At 39.5% G+C, this 18,990-nt stretch overlaps 1 protein-coding gene and 1 long non-coding RNA gene across 3 annotated transcripts in view; both read right to left on the bottom strand.

Moving 5' to 3' along the window:
* Positions 1-184: 184 nt before the first annotated feature.
* Positions 185-1,462, bottom strand: LOC119907516. Its single transcript, XR_005445116.1, has 2 exons — positions 450-1,462; positions 185-346 (listed from the first exon to the last, which is right to left on the bottom strand). It is a non-coding gene; the product is annotated as an uncharacterized LOC119907516 (long non-coding RNA).
* Positions 1,463-1,983: 521 nt separating this feature from the next.
* necab1 (N-terminal EF-hand calcium binding protein 1) overlaps positions 1,984-18,990 on the bottom strand; it is a 39,713-nt gene continuing 22,706 nt past the window's right edge. For both annotated transcript variants that reach the window (XM_038725806.1, XM_038725807.1), the window contains 7 exons: positions 15,642-15,763; positions 11,921-11,997; positions 10,830-10,877; positions 7,731-7,843; positions 4,394-4,471; positions 3,419-3,510; positions 1,984-2,642 (listed from right to left, as the gene is read on the bottom strand). In XM_038725806.1, coding sequence (XP_038581734.1) covers positions 2,614-2,642; positions 3,419-3,510; positions 4,394-4,471; positions 7,731-7,843; positions 10,830-10,877; positions 11,921-11,997; positions 15,642-15,763 — 559 coding nt within the window. In that variant the 3' untranslated portion in view covers positions 1,984-2,613. The remainder of the gene's footprint in view (positions 2,643-3,418; positions 3,511-4,393; positions 4,472-7,730; positions 7,844-10,829; positions 10,878-11,920; positions 11,998-15,641; positions 15,764-18,990) is intronic.

Raw genomic sequence — 18,990 nt, 5'->3', positions numbered from 1 at the left:
TATATTGTATCAGTACTACAGATACGTCAAGTTCAGTTTTTCGTGTGTGCATGACGGAAACACTAATGTGCTTTAATACATCATGATATGCTCAAAAGTCAAACATTTGCTTGGTTCTGTGTCTTGGGGTGACAATGGAATGCATGCATGGAAATAACTGCTGCAACAACGGAGACAAAATATATTGCATTTTAACTACATGACTTTTAATAAATCACAAGTGAAGGTTCTTGACATTTGAATAAAATTCTTAAGGTGGCAGAGTGATTGTGATAGTAGGAAGAAAGCATAGTTTCATGCTCAGTTCAGATTGAGCTATCAGAAATACATCCTGGAAGAACGCATGCTGGAGATGAGCAAATATCAAAGTTAGTGACAAGGTGTGGCTGAAAGTGTGTTTCAGTAGTTCCTGTGAAAAATGGAAGTAGAGTAAAATATTTTATACTCACACACAGTGGATGGAGGTGAACCACCACCATCATCATTCATAGCCATCAAGGCGCTCTGACATTGAGCTATTACTCCCTCTGTAATGCGTTGAAAAGAATTAAGGTGAACCGATATGTGTGCAGTTGTGTGTCCTCGATGTGTGCGGAGTCCATGAAGGGTGATGACAGCGGTGAAGGACAGTCGGCTGAACCCTGTTTATTATATGAGCACTAGTCTGGTTAGACAAATCTCTGCTATGACGTTCTGACACTTTAGATTATCCATTTTTCCTGAGAGGTGATGTCGCTGATTACGTGTCCCGGGCTAAAATCATTGAGAGGAAGATCTTGGCCTGGGCTCTAAAAGTTCAGCGTCTTAAGATTTACATCATTATTACGCTAAATTGATTGTGAAGTTAAAACCAAAAAATAACATGTTATGGAGCAGTTTTTAATTATTTACAGGTTGCAAATATGTGAAGGTATCATTTACTAGCTTAAGTTACATATAAATAAACCCAGTTCTACATGTATTAAATGCTCCTTCTTATTTGTGTTCATTAGTTATTTTGCAATAATATAATACTGAATCCTATTATATGTGATTCAAATGCCTTCTATTGCTATACCCTGGGCATAATTAATTTGTATTCAGATGCTCTGTGTGAATTTCACAATGAAAGATCGGTGTACACCCAGTCCACAGACTCTTTATCCTCCACTGTTTATTCCAGTGTCCTATGTGATGAGAGTCGATCGATCGTCTTCTTGTTTGGTTGTAAAAACAGAATAATAACCATGAGTGATAACAACTGAGATCAGGACTGACACCGTACAGTCATTACAGCCATTTTGTAACCAGTCAGCTTGAGTGAACTGAGTAAGTGTTCATTTCTCTATTACACCCACACACGTATTTTCACGTAAGTTGCGTAATTAGACCTTAGACAACTTACCCTGTCGTTATTGGCAGATATTTTGTCTGTTAGGGCTCCACTGAACATCAATCTGACCTGAAGTCTAATCAACCACAAGAATTGAAAACACGTGTCTGGGTACGCAGGGCCTTTAAATATTTTTCATCAAGCTGTTGTCCTTCATTTAATGATCTCATGTGATTACTTCATGTATAATAATGATGCATTTAATTAGTGGTCATATTTCCTGTCCATTAAAAAAAACAGAATACCTCTCAGCAGCCGGTTCTTTTATCGCTGCAGTAGTGCTATGTGTCCACAAGGTGATGCCATTGGCAAACATGTGAGTGTGCTTTGGTCTTGCATACAAACATAGAAGAGACCAACAGTGAAAAATTTGTCCATTAAAACCTATTATTCTAGCCATTATTATTTTAAGTTAAATCATCTTGACTCTGCAAACAAACTGGTGGGCTTAGGAATAAATTAGGCTATCCATCCCTGATGCTTGTGAGGGCACAAATTTCATATTTGGAACAAATAGATCACCTTTTTGCAGACAAATAGACAAACAAACCAACAACCAGGGGTAAAACATGAAGGTACCTTCTACATAAAGAGTGAGAAAGAGATACACATAGCGTACACAACAATATATATTGTCTTTATTTATAACTAACATATTTTTATCTCAATTTGACACATTAAATACAGAAACAACAGACAATGGTTTAATGAGCTCCCCAGAGCTGCTACAATTGATACAATTATATCTGTCCCTCCCTCTCTTCCTCTCTCTCTCTCTCTCTCTCACACACACACACACACACACACACACACATCCACACACATCCACAAACGCACAGAGCTCGCTGTGTCACGCACACTCATTGCTCGCTCTGCCTCACATGATCTACCCTGGGCAGCAGCTGATGTCATGTCAAACACAGTGATGATGTCAGATCATCAGATGGGTTTCTGTCTGACAAGGTCATTGCTTTAGGACGTCAGAGTGTCATCTAGGAGTGTAAACAAAACACACACACGGGCTATTTCAGCTACCACCTAAGTATGAAGGAACATGGAGGTCATAAAATCGATACTAATCACCATGAAATCACCATGAGTTGTGTTGAGTTAGTGTGTGTGTGTGTGTTAATGTGTGTGTGTGTGCACGCGTGCTGCTGTGGACTTCCTGATGTGTTGACAGTTGGCTGTTTGCTCTCTGCACCCATCAGTGATGATCTGTGAAGGGTGCTCGCCCACTTTCAGTTGTTGTTGAGGACCCACCATGAGGCTGTGGAGGAGACGAAGGAGAAGAAAAAACATTCACTGACCCCCCAAAATGACCCCAATCAATTAGACATTGAGTGCGCTCTCCTCTGTGGGCTGTGTGTATTTTGTGTATTTGACAAATGTGTTCAGCACTGCCCTCTGCTCTGCTTGTGGGTGGTCATGTGAAGCTGGTAATGATGCTTGAGAGAATGAACATCAATTTATTGTAATAATGCAGGAAAAACAACAGAAAGACAATTGGTTGGGACATGTGTACTGGGAAAAAATGGTAAAAACTTGCCAAAAACATATTTATTATGAATGAAAAGGAGGGAAATCCAACGTTTGATTTTATTTGGCAAAGATGGACGAGTGACATGATTATCTGGCTGTAAAATGTCCTTTTACATCATTAGCTTTACAGCTCAAAACAGTATTTATTCAGTTTGACAAAACATACACACAAAAAAACAACAATAAAATGAAAAAAATTCAATGCAATGCATTTCATGGCCTTCATCCAGAGTTGCTCAGTTGTCGGTGTTTACAATATCTATAGCTATATATTGGTATCTTTTAAAAACTTTGGCATCCTGACTTGAATTTAAAAATTAAGTTCCAAGGGTTTGAGGAGCATTTGTCTGCATGCTTTGTGATTGTTGACAAACCTACCGAAGTGCACCTGCAGAGTTTACCTTTAAGAAGTGTGAGATCAGTTGAAAATGATCTCATGAGATGTTACAAGTTTGTGTGTGGTGTGAGTTGAGAATCAGAAGGAGCTTTAATGAATGTTCTTACCAGGAACCAACATGGTGGTTACAATCTCAGGAGTTTCCAGGAAGTCCACGTTCCCCCTCTGGAAGGTCTTACTGTAGTTGGTCTGCAGGTGACTGGGCAGAAGAAACAACAAGATTCACTTAATGATTGTGAATAAAACATGAAATTACAGGAAAATATGAACAGTTTTGTATTCGGTCAATAGGATAAAAAAAAGTGATGAAAAGTAGCCCATATGTGCAGAAAAAAAAGATCTTATGAATAAGCGGAACTTATTATATCCATGTCTCTGTTTCGTATGTTACATTATTGGACATTAGAAATGTATTGTTGTAGCCTGTTGGGGACATATCCTGTGCACTATACTGCATTTCCCTGTATGTTCAGATGCTGTTTTGTATCTAACATCGAGAGAATTCTATATAAACAAAATCTTTCTCCATTAGGTATTTACATTATTTTATCTTCCCCCTCTGAATATGATTATTTATCCTGAATGTCCTGGCAGCAGATTTCATTTCTACGAAGGATGCACAAATGTCAGATCAAATATTGACATTCCATCAATATGTGTATTTAGGCTATATGAGTGTATGCAATTTGGTACCATTGAAACATTTAACCTCATTGAATGTTTACTATGGAAAATAACAAACTAGACATGGCATTCTGCAGACTAAGTATACCTTGGATACAAAATATAACATGTCAAGTCATCAAGACTAATAATAAACCTGATATGTTATGACCACAGAATCTCAGTATATTCCTTTTCATTCCCATTAATTCTGCAATTATTCCACATTTCTGCCCCACTGAGGTTCCTGTCATACTGACAACTTTGTTTTTTCTCATTACTTTCCTTATAGCTTCACAGAGTACACTAAACGCAGCGTGAACCAGACCTTCTCTCAGAGTTCAAGCTGTGCTAAGAAAATTATTTGAACAGGCCACGGTGCATTAGTCATGATGCATATGTTGCAGGCAAATACTTACTTCTTCCAAACGTTGTTGTGTTCCCAGAATTCGTAGAGAATGAAGCGTGATTCATTTGCCAGGCGCTGAACTGCGATGCTGCCAAATGCAAAACAAGAGAGAGCACAAGTCATGCAATCACTAATTAGTGTGCTACATCATGTCCCCACAGCCTCTCTGTCTGAACACTTTCCCACACTCTGACTAAGTAAATCTGTCAAATAACACTTTCTGTGGATCATCCTCAAATGATGATTATATAGCGTTTTGTAAGAGGTTTTGGTCTCATTTGAACTTGAAAATGATCAAACATGACTGACTCTTTAAAGAAATAATCATGACAAAGGATGTAAATGTCACGCTGTCCTTCCGGCTACTGGATTTTGTCTGAAACCAAAGTGACAGTTAATGTGAAAGTTTTTTTCCCCCCTGCTTGGGTTGAATTTTACCATGAAGCCTCAGCAGTGACAGAGCTAATGTTTAAAACGACCCAGTTTGTTGCTGTCTGGTGCTACACTAAAGCCAGAGCACATTTTTACAGGGGACGCATTTTACAGATGACCGTATTTCTATTTTAAAGTTTCATTATTAATTCAGCTTTGTTCATAATCTTATTGCGATTTCTCAAATTTCTCTAAATTTAGACATTTAAACATTTAGAGACTCTGCCCTCTAGATTCTTAATGTGATTTATATTAAAAAGGTCAGTGCTCTAAACTTTGAGCTATCCATCGTGCTACAGATACAGTAAGCACAAAGATTTAATGTTTTTTTTCTGTAAGTGAAACGCTGCTCATGTCTATGTAGTGGAACAACGGTGTGGATTTGTGCATTTTATGTTAAATAAATTTGGAGCTACTCCAAATTCCTCCGTTCCTCTCCCAGAGAGGCGCAGGGGGTTGGAGATCAACTTTCAACGGAATACAAGGGAGACCCCAACGAAGGGGGGGTGAAAGTTGCTTTCTCTAAGTGCTATCCCTGACCATAAAACTGGCACCTTTTTGATTCCGAAGCTGATAACGCAGGGCCTGACTGTTAAACTGAAAAAGGGACACGAACCAGCGATTAGCATTTCCCTGAACAGCCTATCAAAACTGGCCCCCCACATGTAACCGTGGCAACTGACCTTGCTCTGTGTTTCATTACCCCATCAAAGGGATACCCCTGTCTCACCCAAGTAGTGACATAACCCAGGAAGCCGAACTTTAAATTACCAAAGACTGCAGTCTCCAAAGACTCAAAGCATTTAATTAAGTTTAATTAAATCTTTAGTTACCTGATTACGTTTGCCTCTATTTGAGTAGTTATGTTGACATGTTGTTGCTATCTGTTGTTGATATTAGTGCTGAAAAGAATCTAAATAAGTTACTTTTGCAGTGTTTTTATTTTCAGCAAGACACTCCCTCATCTAATGTAATCAATGCTTGTTCATAATACTTTCCTACAAAATTCCTTTAGAAATGATGATAAAGAAATGTTTTACTATACTCTTAATCGCCAGCTTGAATTTAAGGATGAATCAACAATATTCCCCGGTTCCTAAAGAGAGATGATCTTGGATTAATCTAAGCTTTCCTCATGTAACCTGAACCGGAAATTTTTTTATTATAATACGTGCAAATAGATTTTCTTTTCTTTTAGACATTAAGTTTAGAAAGGCAGTCCCTTGGGAAACCTGAAACGCCCTCTGGGGAACCACGCCCCAGGCAACGAAAGAGCGACACGCGACGTCGTTCACTCTCTTCTCTTCTCTCTCCTCTCTCTCGGCTCTCTGCCCTCTGGACGCTTCGACACGCGTCTGACGGGCCTCGCCAAGCAACGCCCTCAGAGTCGACCGGCCAGCCCTTTGTTCGCTTGAAGCTACACACGTGAAATGCCGCGACATCAATCTGCCCCTCAGTTTGTTTTATTTTCTTTCTTTCTTTTGTTTTGTTAAAGTTATCAGTCCGTTAAGTTACACTGGACTAATTCAGGAACGACCAAGTTCCATTTTAAGCTTTTTCGTCGAGCCAACTTCACCGAGGTCAGACCAAGCCACATGGTCTCGCCAGCGGCAACGAAGGAAACCTGAAAACAGCCGAACTGACAGAGGAAGGACGGCGTTTTCTTCAGTCAGACACTGAGAACCCCGGAGAATCCCTAGCAAAAAGCCAGGATTGGGCAGCTAGTGTGGGACCCATGCAACAGGCCAAAGCAGGCCGACAAGCCGTAAGACCTAACCAACATTCTGTGGTCAGAGATTTCCTTTTAACTCCTAAACTCATAATGTTAGCTTACTTTCATTAGTTCTCCTCTGCCGTATGAGTCAAATGCTTCCCACAATCGAACCTCCATTTCTCATTGTTCAGCAATTGTTTATTTTTACCTGTATTTAACTACCCTTTATATCGCATTAGTTAGAGAATAAATTCACTGTAATATAATCAAGAACTGTGTGTGTTGCCTATTTCTACGTCCCTGCCAAGAGAATTGACCCTTTAGATATGAGTCTGACTGACTGATTTAAGATAATTGAGCGATTATTAACTGATCACTAGTAATAATTGTATAATTATTATTAAAAGCTACCTAGAGGTCCGGAGACTCTAGGATTATAACAACTCCGGTGGTGCCCTGGAACGAGGAATATGGTTGATTTTTATGAATATTAAAATTCATAATTGGGTATTAATTCTCATAAATTTATTAAAATGTATAACTAAATTTAAGCCTGCTACATCTACAATTCCTTAAAGATTACTGATGTCTTGGTAGTTAATGGATATTCTGTCTGTGTTCTCAAAAATAATATATGTCAGTATCTCTCTCCCCTATTTTGTGTCTCTTCACTATCAGATGTCCAAAAATAGTCATGACTTCCATGTTCATGTCTGATTTTCCTCCACTGAAAAATGACTTCCTCTCTCCTTATGTTTGGATAATACCCACAGCATGTTAAAGATGTGCACTTTCATTTGCAGAGAGCAATAAGGCATCTAAAGAAATAAGACGTATTTTATTCTGTATCCATGTCAAGGCATTTAATGTACTGAAAATGCAAGAAACATATTCAAAAAATGTTTCCATCTGAATAATAATACCAGAAAAGCAAATGTGCTACTACATTAGACCACAGAAAGAGCAACAGAGGAGGGAAGCCTCTTCCAGGATGAACATGCAATAGATCTTGATGATACACTAACTAAACAATAATGGTTGCATTTAGTTTTAAATTATCTATCTCGGTTGTGTTTTACTTTTTCTTTTGGGGTATTTCTCATTCGCCTCTCTGTAAAACCCTTTGCAAAAAACTAGACAGACTGAAAATATCATAGAGTAAATCCCGTAGACAAAGTGAACAAAGAGAATATAAACTGACTGTAGACATCCAGTCTGGACGCAGGCACACTCCATGTACTGTCTGAGAGCCAAACGAAACTCCTCCAGGTCCTCCTCCAGCACAGAGAGCTGCCTCTGGACTATCAGGATGTGCTGTGAAGACAAAACACATGCGCAAACATGTAAAGGCACACAAAGTCAGAAGGTCGGGATTTGCCTCTGGTGGGGACGGAGTTGGGCGACATTCAGAAATCTTCTGGCAGGGTTCCACACTGACTCAGTCTGTTACCAGAAAACACGACTAACGCAGAACTGTAAGATGCACACTGGGAACTTTTATTATATGATCTATAATACCTATAAGTAAGTGTCCTGGCATCTGGACAACCAAGAACAGCTAAGAATACATATTTGCCCTCTTTTCTTACACTTGGTACCTGATGGAGGAAAAAAAACTGAAGCCTGTTGTACGAAGGTGTGAACAGCAGGGAACAAGAACCAGGAGGAGGACCTGGTGTAATCATGATAAGAGAAAGCCTGCTAATCATTTCCAGCGGCTGATGAGGAATTGTTGACAGAGGCAGAGAGGCTGATGAGAACAGGAAGTGAATGGTCGGCCTAAGGTACGCTGTTCGCGTGTGTGCGTGTGTGTGTGCAATTATTAAAACACCTCAGGACTCTCTCAGTGGCTAATTTTGGAGAAACACACTCACACAAACCAGGAGACACATGCACTTGCGCATGTAAACACTCACACACAAACACCCTTACATATCAGTGTTGTGGGTCGTTACTGGTTTTCTTGTCATGGCACATTTGTTCCCTGTAACATACTACTATTATACTACTACATTATACTAATTATATATTGATTAATTCACCCACAAGCTGACATACCTGCATTAAGCTAGTGATGAGACATGACAGTGCCATGTAATATTCATATGCATGGTTTCATTTGTGCTACAGTGATATGATACTTCTAGTCTACATATTGTGATAATGACCATTCCAATAAAAAACTGTGTGGCTTTCCCAGATCCTAATTCCCTCCAGCTGTTCACCTGTGATACCCTCATATATGCTACGTGACCACTGATTACTTAATTCCCTGCATATGCCTCCTGGTGCGCAGGTGGATCAAATTTGACTACAACAGAATCTATTTGGTTTTTGAACTGGTGGCTGGAAGACACTTCGTCGTCTCGAGCTAGAGTAATACATTTTTACATATAAAATATCACGTGCCACCTCATGTTTTTCAACATTATTTATGGGGGGGGCAATGCTTTACAAATCAATTTATAAAATAGTTTGTTTTATGATTTGTCCAATTACATATGCTCTATGAGACAGGAGATTTACTTTTCAGGTCCTCACCACACAATAAACAGTGACCTCATTCATTTATGGTTGAATTTTTATGGTTATGGTATGCTTTGTGTTGTTTCAAACAAAGTTTTTTGGACATTTTGTTTAAATAGCCTGGAGCAGAATGAGGCACGGTTGGATTATACTGTCATGGTAGTAATTTTGAGTTTTTTGATTTCCTGTTTTATTTTGTTAAATCTGTCCTCATGTGTCTTTATCACTTCCTGTCCTTGTGTTGATTATTGTTTCCACCTGTGTCTCGATATCGCCACCCCTCTTGGGTCCTGAAGTGTGTTTCTCCAAATTCATCTCTTGTGAGATCATCTTTGGTTGTCTGTTTAGACAACCCACGCTCTTGTGTTTCTCTGTGTGTTTTCCTCTCTGCCCGATTTATTGGACTTTGGATTATTCACCTGCGCCTTACTGGATTTGTTTGCCTCTATTCTGGCCTGCCACATGCACTGTAAGTACTGTACCCTTTGGACCAGTCATCTCTTCATCGGTTACAGTTAGTCTAGAGTGCACAACGTGATATCATGGAATGACATAATAAATTGCACGTGTTTAAGGATATTTCCGCATTTTAAGGTTTTCGCGCCATTCAGACTGCATTGACTTCTATTGTCCAGAAACAGCGTGTTCAAGCAACACAAAGGAGGTTAACCTTACTTGCTACTTGCAGCTGTAGGGTTAACCGGTCGACATGCATATTTAATTAGTGATGGTTAAAGTTAGCAGTAATGTACATCGGAAGGGGGATGTCAATGCTAGCAAGCTAGCTAGCTAGTTAGCAATGGCAACGATGTAGCATGATAAATTACGTAACATAACCTAACGTAGTAGCTAATGTAAGCAACTATGTAGAATGCTAACAAACGTAATGTAACGCAAATAAAAAACAAAAAATAATGTAATTTTTGTTTCACTCGGGAACCAAACGCCGGACTCCTGGGTCTGGGACCAACTGACTATTCACCCGACCACCCCGTTACCACCTTAGTGTCAGATTTTCCTGGCTATTTATATCGCACACACGCTTTTTAAGTGGTTGTTCAAAAACATTTAAGACCCTTTAGTAGTCAAAGTAGTGAAACATTTTACAATTTTCTGGCAGTGAAGATTGATCCTGTGAGTGTTTGTGATTGTCAGTGAGTCACTCGTCAACTATAGAGGGTTTCTCAGCCATGAAATGAGTGACATGCAGCTTGGGCGGAAATAACAGTCTACCTTTGCTTTGGCAAGTGGACACTGAGGTTAAACAGGGAAATGATAACAAGCACATTGTGTAACCCTAGTTGAAAAAACAGACTCACACCCAACACAAAAACAAGCCTGAAGGACATTTAATTTGGCAGTAGAACACATATAGATAACTAAAGCAAATATATGTCCTGTTATTGAAGTATTTATACTGTAAATATGTTTTAGACTAATAATTATTTGGGTGCATTTATTGGCAATGAAGCGTTGGAGGGTAATAAAAGAGCATACCTCTATGTCTGCTCCCGTATTGACTACAAGCCTTATCTTGTCCAAACTGAATACTGAGCCTTAAACAGAAATGTTACAGATAAAGACAGCGCAAAGGAAGAAGGGGAATACTCCTCCGTCAACTTTCAGCCCTGCTGTTGCTATGACAACCTCTGAGTGGTTATTATCATTGTGGCCTCCCTTTCAGTAATGCTTTGCCACATGAGAGCAAAGTGACACAGTGTGGTCATCACAGCAAAACTGTGGAAAAGTCAGTGGAAGTCAGACAACTACTAACCGATTTGCTCTCCAAGACTTCTTCTTCAACAGGCTCCATACGGATCTCCTGCAGAACAAGAAGCAAATAACCGTGTGACGCCCTAATAGTGACACATTCTGCTAATTCAAGAGAACAAACCTCTGAATTTGCACCCTGTTTTCCACAATCCCTATCAAAAACATGCTACTTTTCTCTCCCCTCAGGTTTATCTTTTAATCCCTTGTGATGATCACGACCCCCAGGTTGAACCACTGATTTACCATTTATTTGTGTGAAATCTATTATGGATCCAAAAAAGTAATTAGATTAACAAGAACAAAACATTTTGCATATCAAAAATGAACTAATAAAATTATAGAAATAATAAGAAATAATTATAATTGGATAGGAAACATAAACAAAAAATAATATAAATACTAAATTAAACTAAAATAAAGCAAAATATGCAAATTATTATAAATATTATATTTAACATAATATCGTCTTTTGTCTTTGCCAGTTTTTACCAACTACACCTTGTTGTCTGGTTCACATTAGATATAAAATCTCTTTCATCACCCATCAACTAAGCATTTTATATTTTTCCCTTCTTTACTTTATGTTTTACTTTGTACATATATGTTGAATTTTCAGTGTGTGGGTTTATTCTGTGCTCTTGCTTCACTGCTGCAAAACCACCTGCCCTTTGGGGACAAAGGAAGTGGCTGATTGGTTAATTGATCACATAAGATAAAGGATCAAACTGAAATAAATCAAGTTAATTAACAGTCAAAGCTTTTCTGGGTTCACAAGAAAAATTTTACAAAATATTTCCTGCTATGTTTAACACTTGCATATAGCAGCTGTGGGAGTTTGTGTGCAGCTGATATTTCCTGTATACTGTACATATGTGTATGTGTTTGTCTGTAGGAGGGTGTTGTTGAGTTGAATTCATTTGTTTGTTGTATGTTGAGTCCACCTGCAATGATTTCTGGTTAATCTGAGAGAGCAATGTAAAGACCAGATGGCCAAGATGGTGCGAGGAGACAGACGAAGATAAAAATAACAGTAGCTGAAAAGAAAAGAAAAAGGAGAGGAGAGCACAGAAAGGTTGAAAGAAAGGAAATCACCTTTTGCTCTAGGCGGTCGATAAGCTTCTGCAGTCTGTTGACCTGGATCATCCACTGGCTGTCTTCATCATAAACACCTAGTGGAGAGGCAGAGAGGATGGATTTCAGAGGGAAGGAGTAAACAACAAAGGTGAAGGGATGAAAGCTGCAGCATACATTGGCCGTATTTTAAACACATTTTCCGCATTTTCTGCATTGATTGTTTCAAGTGAACACTGAATAATAGTGGCGGTGTGCCAGAAGGCATTTCGAGGTTTCCTTTCATGTATTGCGAAACGCAACCACGCCAATCAATATGAACGCTTTGAGGCCTGTAATCAAAGTTTATTGACGCTCTGCAGTCGTGTCACAAATCTCCCAGAACTGCAGCTGCTGTCATAGTGGAGGTGGAATGGAAAACTTACTGTGTGCAAACAATAAAAAAACCCAAAAATTTAATTCTAAAATTTTTAGTACACACTAAAAAAGTCACAAATCACCTGAACCAGCTGCTCAAAGAAAATTATGGGTGGTGGTAAACGTTTGCTGATTTTCCTGTCTCTTTGTCTGTTTGATATGCATCGGTGCACGTATCATTTCCCGGTACAAACAGGCAAAAAGATTGATTTATTATTAAGATTTATTTCTTGTCTACTAACTGCAAAAACAGCATACTATGAAATTGAATACATACTGTAAGTAATATGGATTTGGGACACAACAAGACAACCACCCAAGGTGACCGCATACTGCAGTTAGCTATAGGCTGATTTTGATATATCACAGCAGGAAAACCGCAGGCGTAAATAACAATATTATTGACGGCTGAATTCCATTTAGCTGCTTCACTTTCAGGGTCCTGGTGTTGTTCATGCTGGCTCAGTGTCACGGCTTACTGGGACACTTGAGTAGAACAGAGCTATCGTTAATGTGATTAGCAACACCTTTGCTTTTCCTGCTGCAATAAGTCAAAGTGTCTGGTGTGTGAGGTCTACATCAGTAAATTTATAGGATTTATTTGAAAAATGTCTTTCTTTAGTTCATTTAGTTCTTTAACACAATCTGTTTAAACAGCTTTTGTTGAAGCAATATTATGGATCCAACCAGAGTTATGGTCAGAACGCTGGGATTACCTGGCTAATGAGTATAAGCATATTACAAATAATCATGTTTAGGCAAAAGCCTTGGGACTGTTTAATGTAGGTACTAAGTTGATTTATGTTTGAACTGAAGGTAAAATTATGTCTGGACCCATAACTATATTGGGATGAATTGGGACAAATGAATCCAAGAGCTGGAAATCTTCCTTATGGCTACCAGATGCTGCCTCATGACACTCATGATTCCTCATTGGATAGTTCACAGATCAGTATCAGGTGTTCATAGGGTTATATTCAATACCTCTCTAAACAAATAGCAATCGTGTCAGTAATAATACAATTGAATCCAAAGCCCAACAAAAATAGTTTTCATCCTTTTAACTTCCATTTGCATCAGGAGTAAAGGAGTCTCTGTGGTCATTTCTGTATTCATTTTGGTTTAATGCTTTTTCTGCTGCCGAATACTGAGGAAGAATTCTGTCTACTCTTTACGCCGTGTGCAGTTCCAGTGCCCTACATGAGAGAAAGTGTATGCTTGCAAGCAAGGCATCAAAATTCCAACAAGCATCAACAAACGGCAGACTGGTGCACTTCTACATCACAAACTAGCCCTCAGAAAGTGTAGACCTCCATTAAGCCCAGTCCTCTATGACATGAAAATGATGAATGAATATCAATATACCTAGATATATTGTATTTTCAAAACTGTCAGAATTACAGTATGTCAAAATGTGGTTGTGGCTAGCTGAAGCCTCTTCGTCTTTGTGTATCCGCCCTGTGATTTTTATCCGCTCCAAAATGTAATGACGTCTTCCTTTGCCCATGCTACAGCTTTCCACCAAGTTTCATGACAATCCGGCCAGTAGTTTTTCCGTAACCCTGCTGACAAACAAACAAACGGCACCGAAAACAAGTCCTCCTTGGTGGAGATAACCTGGGAGTGCTTGGCTAATTATCTAACAATATAGCTGCTGGTGAAGATGTGTGTTTGTGATTAGTGATTCTCGTCCTTACAGTGAAAGTGTAATTTCACTCACAGCACATGGTGAATGGAGATTGAGGTTTTACAGTCAGCTAAACATGCACATCCCCCCGACCAAACCTCCACCTGAGCACCAGCGACGTGCCAGAGCATTCAGTGGCTTTGGATCGACGCACCGGAATGCACAACTCTCCTCTTCAAGCTCTCTATCTATCTCTCACTCCAGTTTCTCTCTCACACCTATGACCTCCCCTCCCCTTCTGAGCTCGGCCCTCTGGCCAGTGGAGACACACTGACTCTGGCTGAGCAGCTTTTTTTTGCTGATGGCAGTTTTAAGACAACATAACGACAGTGGACCTGAGCACAATGAAATTTCCTAAACTTAGAAAAATGTTGACAACATACAGACTGAGTGAACACAGCCTGGCCATAGAAAAGGATCGCCACAGACAGAGCTGGCTACCAGTGTGACAGAGGACAGATAAAGTCAGAGCTGCACTTTCTAACCTCATGCTAAATATAAAACAGACAAAGACGAAGACAAAAAAACTTCGCAAACATTTCCCAAATATACCCCAAATTCGAATTCATATCAGACACACAGAAACTCCCCTATTTACTGGGAGAAATGCCCAAATGTGAAATAATTGCTGCAAAATATGTCTCCCCATGCCATGAAGTGAGGACAACCAGTGGAAACTCGGACAGAGAAATAATTGTACAAATTTTCCGATTATTATTATTTTGATTGTTTAATATTTTAGTAATTGTACTGTTTTTAAATTTCACATTTGATACTGATTTCTTTAAAAAAAATATTATTATTATTTTTTAATAAATGCAATAAAAGACCACTCATGTATTGGGGGGTCCGGAAACCCGTCAGTATCTGCCATCTGCCCTGTACAGCGAAAACCGTGATTCTTCCGTGAAGAGATACGATCGAATGTGAGCATTTGCCCACTCAAGTCGGTTACGATGACAAACTGCAGTCAGGTCGAGACCCTGATGAGGACGACAAGCATGCAGATGAGCTTCCCTGAGACGTTTCTTGACAGTTTGTGCAAAAATTCTTTGGTTATGCGAACCGATTGTTGCAGCAGCTGTCCAGGTGGCTGGTCTCAGACGATCTTGGAGGTGAAGATACTGGATGTGGAGGTCCTGGGCTGGTGTGGTTACATGTGGTCTGCGGTTGTGAGGCTGGTTGAATGTACTGCCAAATTCTCTGAAACGCCTTTGGAGACGGCTTATGGTAGAGAAATGAAACATTCAATTCACGGGCAACAGCTCTGGTGGAAATTCCTGCAGTCAGCATGCCAATTGCACGCTCCCTCAAAAACGCGACATCTGTGGCATTGTGCTGTGTGATGGAACTGCATTTTTGAGTGGTCTTTTATTATGGCCAGCCTAAGGCACACCTGTGCAATACCAATGCTGTCTGATCAGCATCTTGATATGCCACACCTGTGAGGTGAATGGATTATCTTGGCAAAGGTGAAGTGCTCACTAACACAGATTTTGACAGATTTGTAAACAATATTTGAGAGAAATAGGCCTTTTGTGTATATAGAGAAAGTCTTAGATCTTTGTTCAGCTCATGATGAATGGGGGCAAAAACAGAAGTGTTGCGTTTATGATTTTGTTCAGTGTATAAACCCACCTGAGTTGACGAGACTGAGGAGAGGGTTGTTGGGAGAGAGGCTGTTGTTCCTCTGAAGCCTCCGATTGGAGCGACGACCCGACCGCTGGATGGACAAAACCTCTGGCTTCAGCGGGCCCTGTCTGGAGTCAAAACAGGGAGGTAATTGTTCAGACATCACAACATTTTAGGATATTTTTTGCATTTGTTGCGACTTTCTCCTGCAGCACACAACACATTAAAATTGTATTTACCTTTTGTTCTGTGGTTTTTGTGGTATCAAATAACATATTGGTCCCACAAAATTATTCTTTGACTCTCAAAAACAAACATAAAATGTGACTCTGTCAACTACTTAAGCTAATACCTAATAATAATATAAAAATAGGAAATGCAATGTACTTATTTGTGCCAAAAAAGAAGAACTTGTATTTTTTGCATGTAAGTGATTCAGATGTGTAATTAAAATGTTATAGGATGTGTCAATTTTTCATGGTGTTCCTGACAAACAGTTTTTGTTTGTTTTGCAAATTAAGAGCACCAGGTGACTGAAGCACTCAGTCTCATGATCAAAAACAAATTCAGTCAGCCTGAAGTTGTCCAGGCTTACATTATATTTGTATGTTGTGTTGGTCTGACAGTGATGCTACTGCCAGTGACATGGGACAAGCAGCTGTAAGCAGGGTTACATCACCTAAGATTTATCTTAGTGTTCTCAAGTTGTGTGTGGTGATGTGCAGGTGAATGCACATTCACATATTTAAACGTGTGTTTGTGTGAGTTTTGTGATTCATGATCATTAATTTTTTTACAGCAAAGGCACTCTGCCAACCTCTCAAATTATTTCAGACTATGCATGTAAATTTTGTACGAATTAAGGTTTACTGCTTACACCTTACTAAAATTTAAAAGTTCATGTTGACACGTTATAGGCAAATGCAGTTTATTGCATGACATTCACAACATTCATTCACAACATTAAATGTTTTCTTCATGCTTATTTTTTTTCATCTAGCAGGCCTATTTAATGGCTTGTTAAGAGTTACCAAGAGATACTACTCTCAAATCAAAAGATTAAAAAAAAAAAAAAAAAAAAATGAAGCTTCACCAGGAGACGGTTAGCTTAGCTTAGCACTGGACTGGAAACAGAGGGAACAGCTAGCATGGCTCTGCCAAACTAATCCTTTAATCCACTAATCTTTATTTAGCACTTGTTTTTTTTAGCTTTAACTATACACTACATTTCACACAGAGTGAGATAAATACTATCTAAATAAGGCTTTTTCTATACTGAAATCCCAATCAGCTTACTTTGAATGATCTTCTTTGTTAAGAGGACTATGGTTGTTTCCTTTGCACATGTGGGAGAAATGTAGGATAATTAATCCACTAGCTGCAGTCAAATGTTTGTGTATACTAGATGTATGGAGACGGAGGAACAGGTGGCGGGTCCTTCTTGTCCTGCCAGTGAGTCATTCTGGCGGCTACGTAGCAGCTTGAATCGCTAAAGTCGAAGAAAGTAATACAGCTCTGAGTCATACCATATGAATATGAGCTCCCGCTTGTCCTCTTCACACATATAAATCTGACCACAAAAAGCTATTTAAAGCCACCAGAGAAACAGACAGATCCTCTAGACGTTTGGAAAAACAGTGATTCCAGTCAGATGCACAGGGGAATTTTTCAAGTGCTGCAATTCAGAGAGGACAGTCACACTTTGAAATAGCATGAGGGAAAAAGAGAGAAAAACAACTTAGAGGGAGTGAGGAGAGAGGAAAGAAAAGTAAGTAGGCGTTTGTGGAAGTCTCAGAAGTCAACTATCCAAGCTGCTCATTTTCTGCCTCTGAGAGTAAGTTTAAACATGGTCATGATGAGAAAAGGGACTTTCAAATCATGCAGGGATCCTTTTAAACTGAACTCACGCAAAGAAATATCAAACCAAACCAACTATTATCGCCAAGGAAGCTGTGAAATGCTGCAATAGAGCTGCATTTGATAAATGTTAAAATACTTTGATTTAGTCAGCTGTGGATATAATGTAGACAAATACTAGACAAAGGCAGAACAAGGGATACCAAAGGCCAGGGTATAGTTGAAACTAACAAGCTGTTTGATCACGTCTGAGGCAAAAGTGTTAATAACTGTTCTGAAAAGCTTGCCGTCATAGAAAGGAGTGAGACACGTCAACAACCGACAACCTCTCTTTAAAGGCATTTATTACGTTGCTAATGAAAAGTGATAAAATGTGGTAAGAATTATTTATACTGTGGGGAATTATTTAACTTGCAGACACTTTTTCTAATATCTGGAAACATTAGGAAAGGATTGGTTGAGTTTGATTGTGGTGTGGTGCCTAAAAACATGCAGCTAAGTTTAACTGGCGACTCTAAATGAATGTGAGCCAGCGTAAAAGGTCATCTGTCTCAGCCCAGTGATTTACTGGTGACTTGTCCAGGGTATAAAGTGAATAGAGCATAAAATAAAAATTCTAGTCTCGATTGGAAATTATACTAGAGCCTAAAATGTATTTCTTTTCTAACATATGTTACGGCTGCCACCGCCCCCACCTGTATTTGCCTGTGCTTTTGAGTAGGCTATCTGGTATGCTGAGCAGGCTATGCAAGCCCACGCGGAGGATTGGCAGCACGAGGAGAGAAGGTCCCGCCTATTTCCTGGGTTTCCGGTGACCATGCCATCAATTGGTGCGGCATGCTACTACGGGCCAATCAAAGGGCGACAGTGACGACCACCACCTGTTTAAAAGCCTGCTGGGTCTGCCGTTCGAGGCAGCAATCTGACCCGAGTTGCTTGCCTTGGGAACACATGTCTCAGAGCCTGTAGTAGTGTTTTGTTACCCGTGCCAAACTTTGTGTCTTGACTGTGTTTCACGGTGTGAAGGTAAGGGGTGGGCCAGGTTTAAGCTTAGAGATAACTGACACCTTTCTTGCACACACCATAGGTGTTTTATGTTAGTTTTCATCAGGTTCAGGGGTGCTGTGCGCTTTGTGTTTTGTGTTTTTTCAAATGCTGTAGGTTAGTGAGCTTTTGGTTTATTCTTGTTTTTGTTAGTACCTCTGTAGAGCAGTAATCCTCCTTTTGAGGATCTCCTTTTGTTATAATTGTTTGTTGATTTCCACAGCACCCATTGGCCCATTCTCTGTTTGTGCTCCATTTGCATTACTTCAAATAAATATCCTTTCAAACCAACAACATCTGGTTTATGTTCATGTCCCAATATCCCTAGACACCTCGGGACGTAACACATATAATAAAGGATCATACACAAAATGTGTTTGATCTTGAATGGAGGGTTGGCAGAAGCAAATCTCTTGTTAAAGTTGCTGCACAAGTGTGAACTCAGACAGGTGAC

This window comes from Micropterus salmoides, unplaced genomic scaffold (assembly GCF_014851395.1).
Source record: "Micropterus salmoides isolate LMB-PRFRI ecotype aquatic unplaced genomic scaffold, ASM1485139v1 Ms_hic_scaffold_17, whole genome shotgun sequence".
In the NCBI taxonomy this organism is placed as follows: Eukaryota; Metazoa; Chordata; class Actinopteri; order Centrarchiformes; family Centrarchidae; genus Micropterus; species Micropterus salmoides.
The sequence above is the reverse complement of the archived record's forward strand: the minus strand, read 5'-3'. Positions and strand labels throughout refer to the sequence as shown.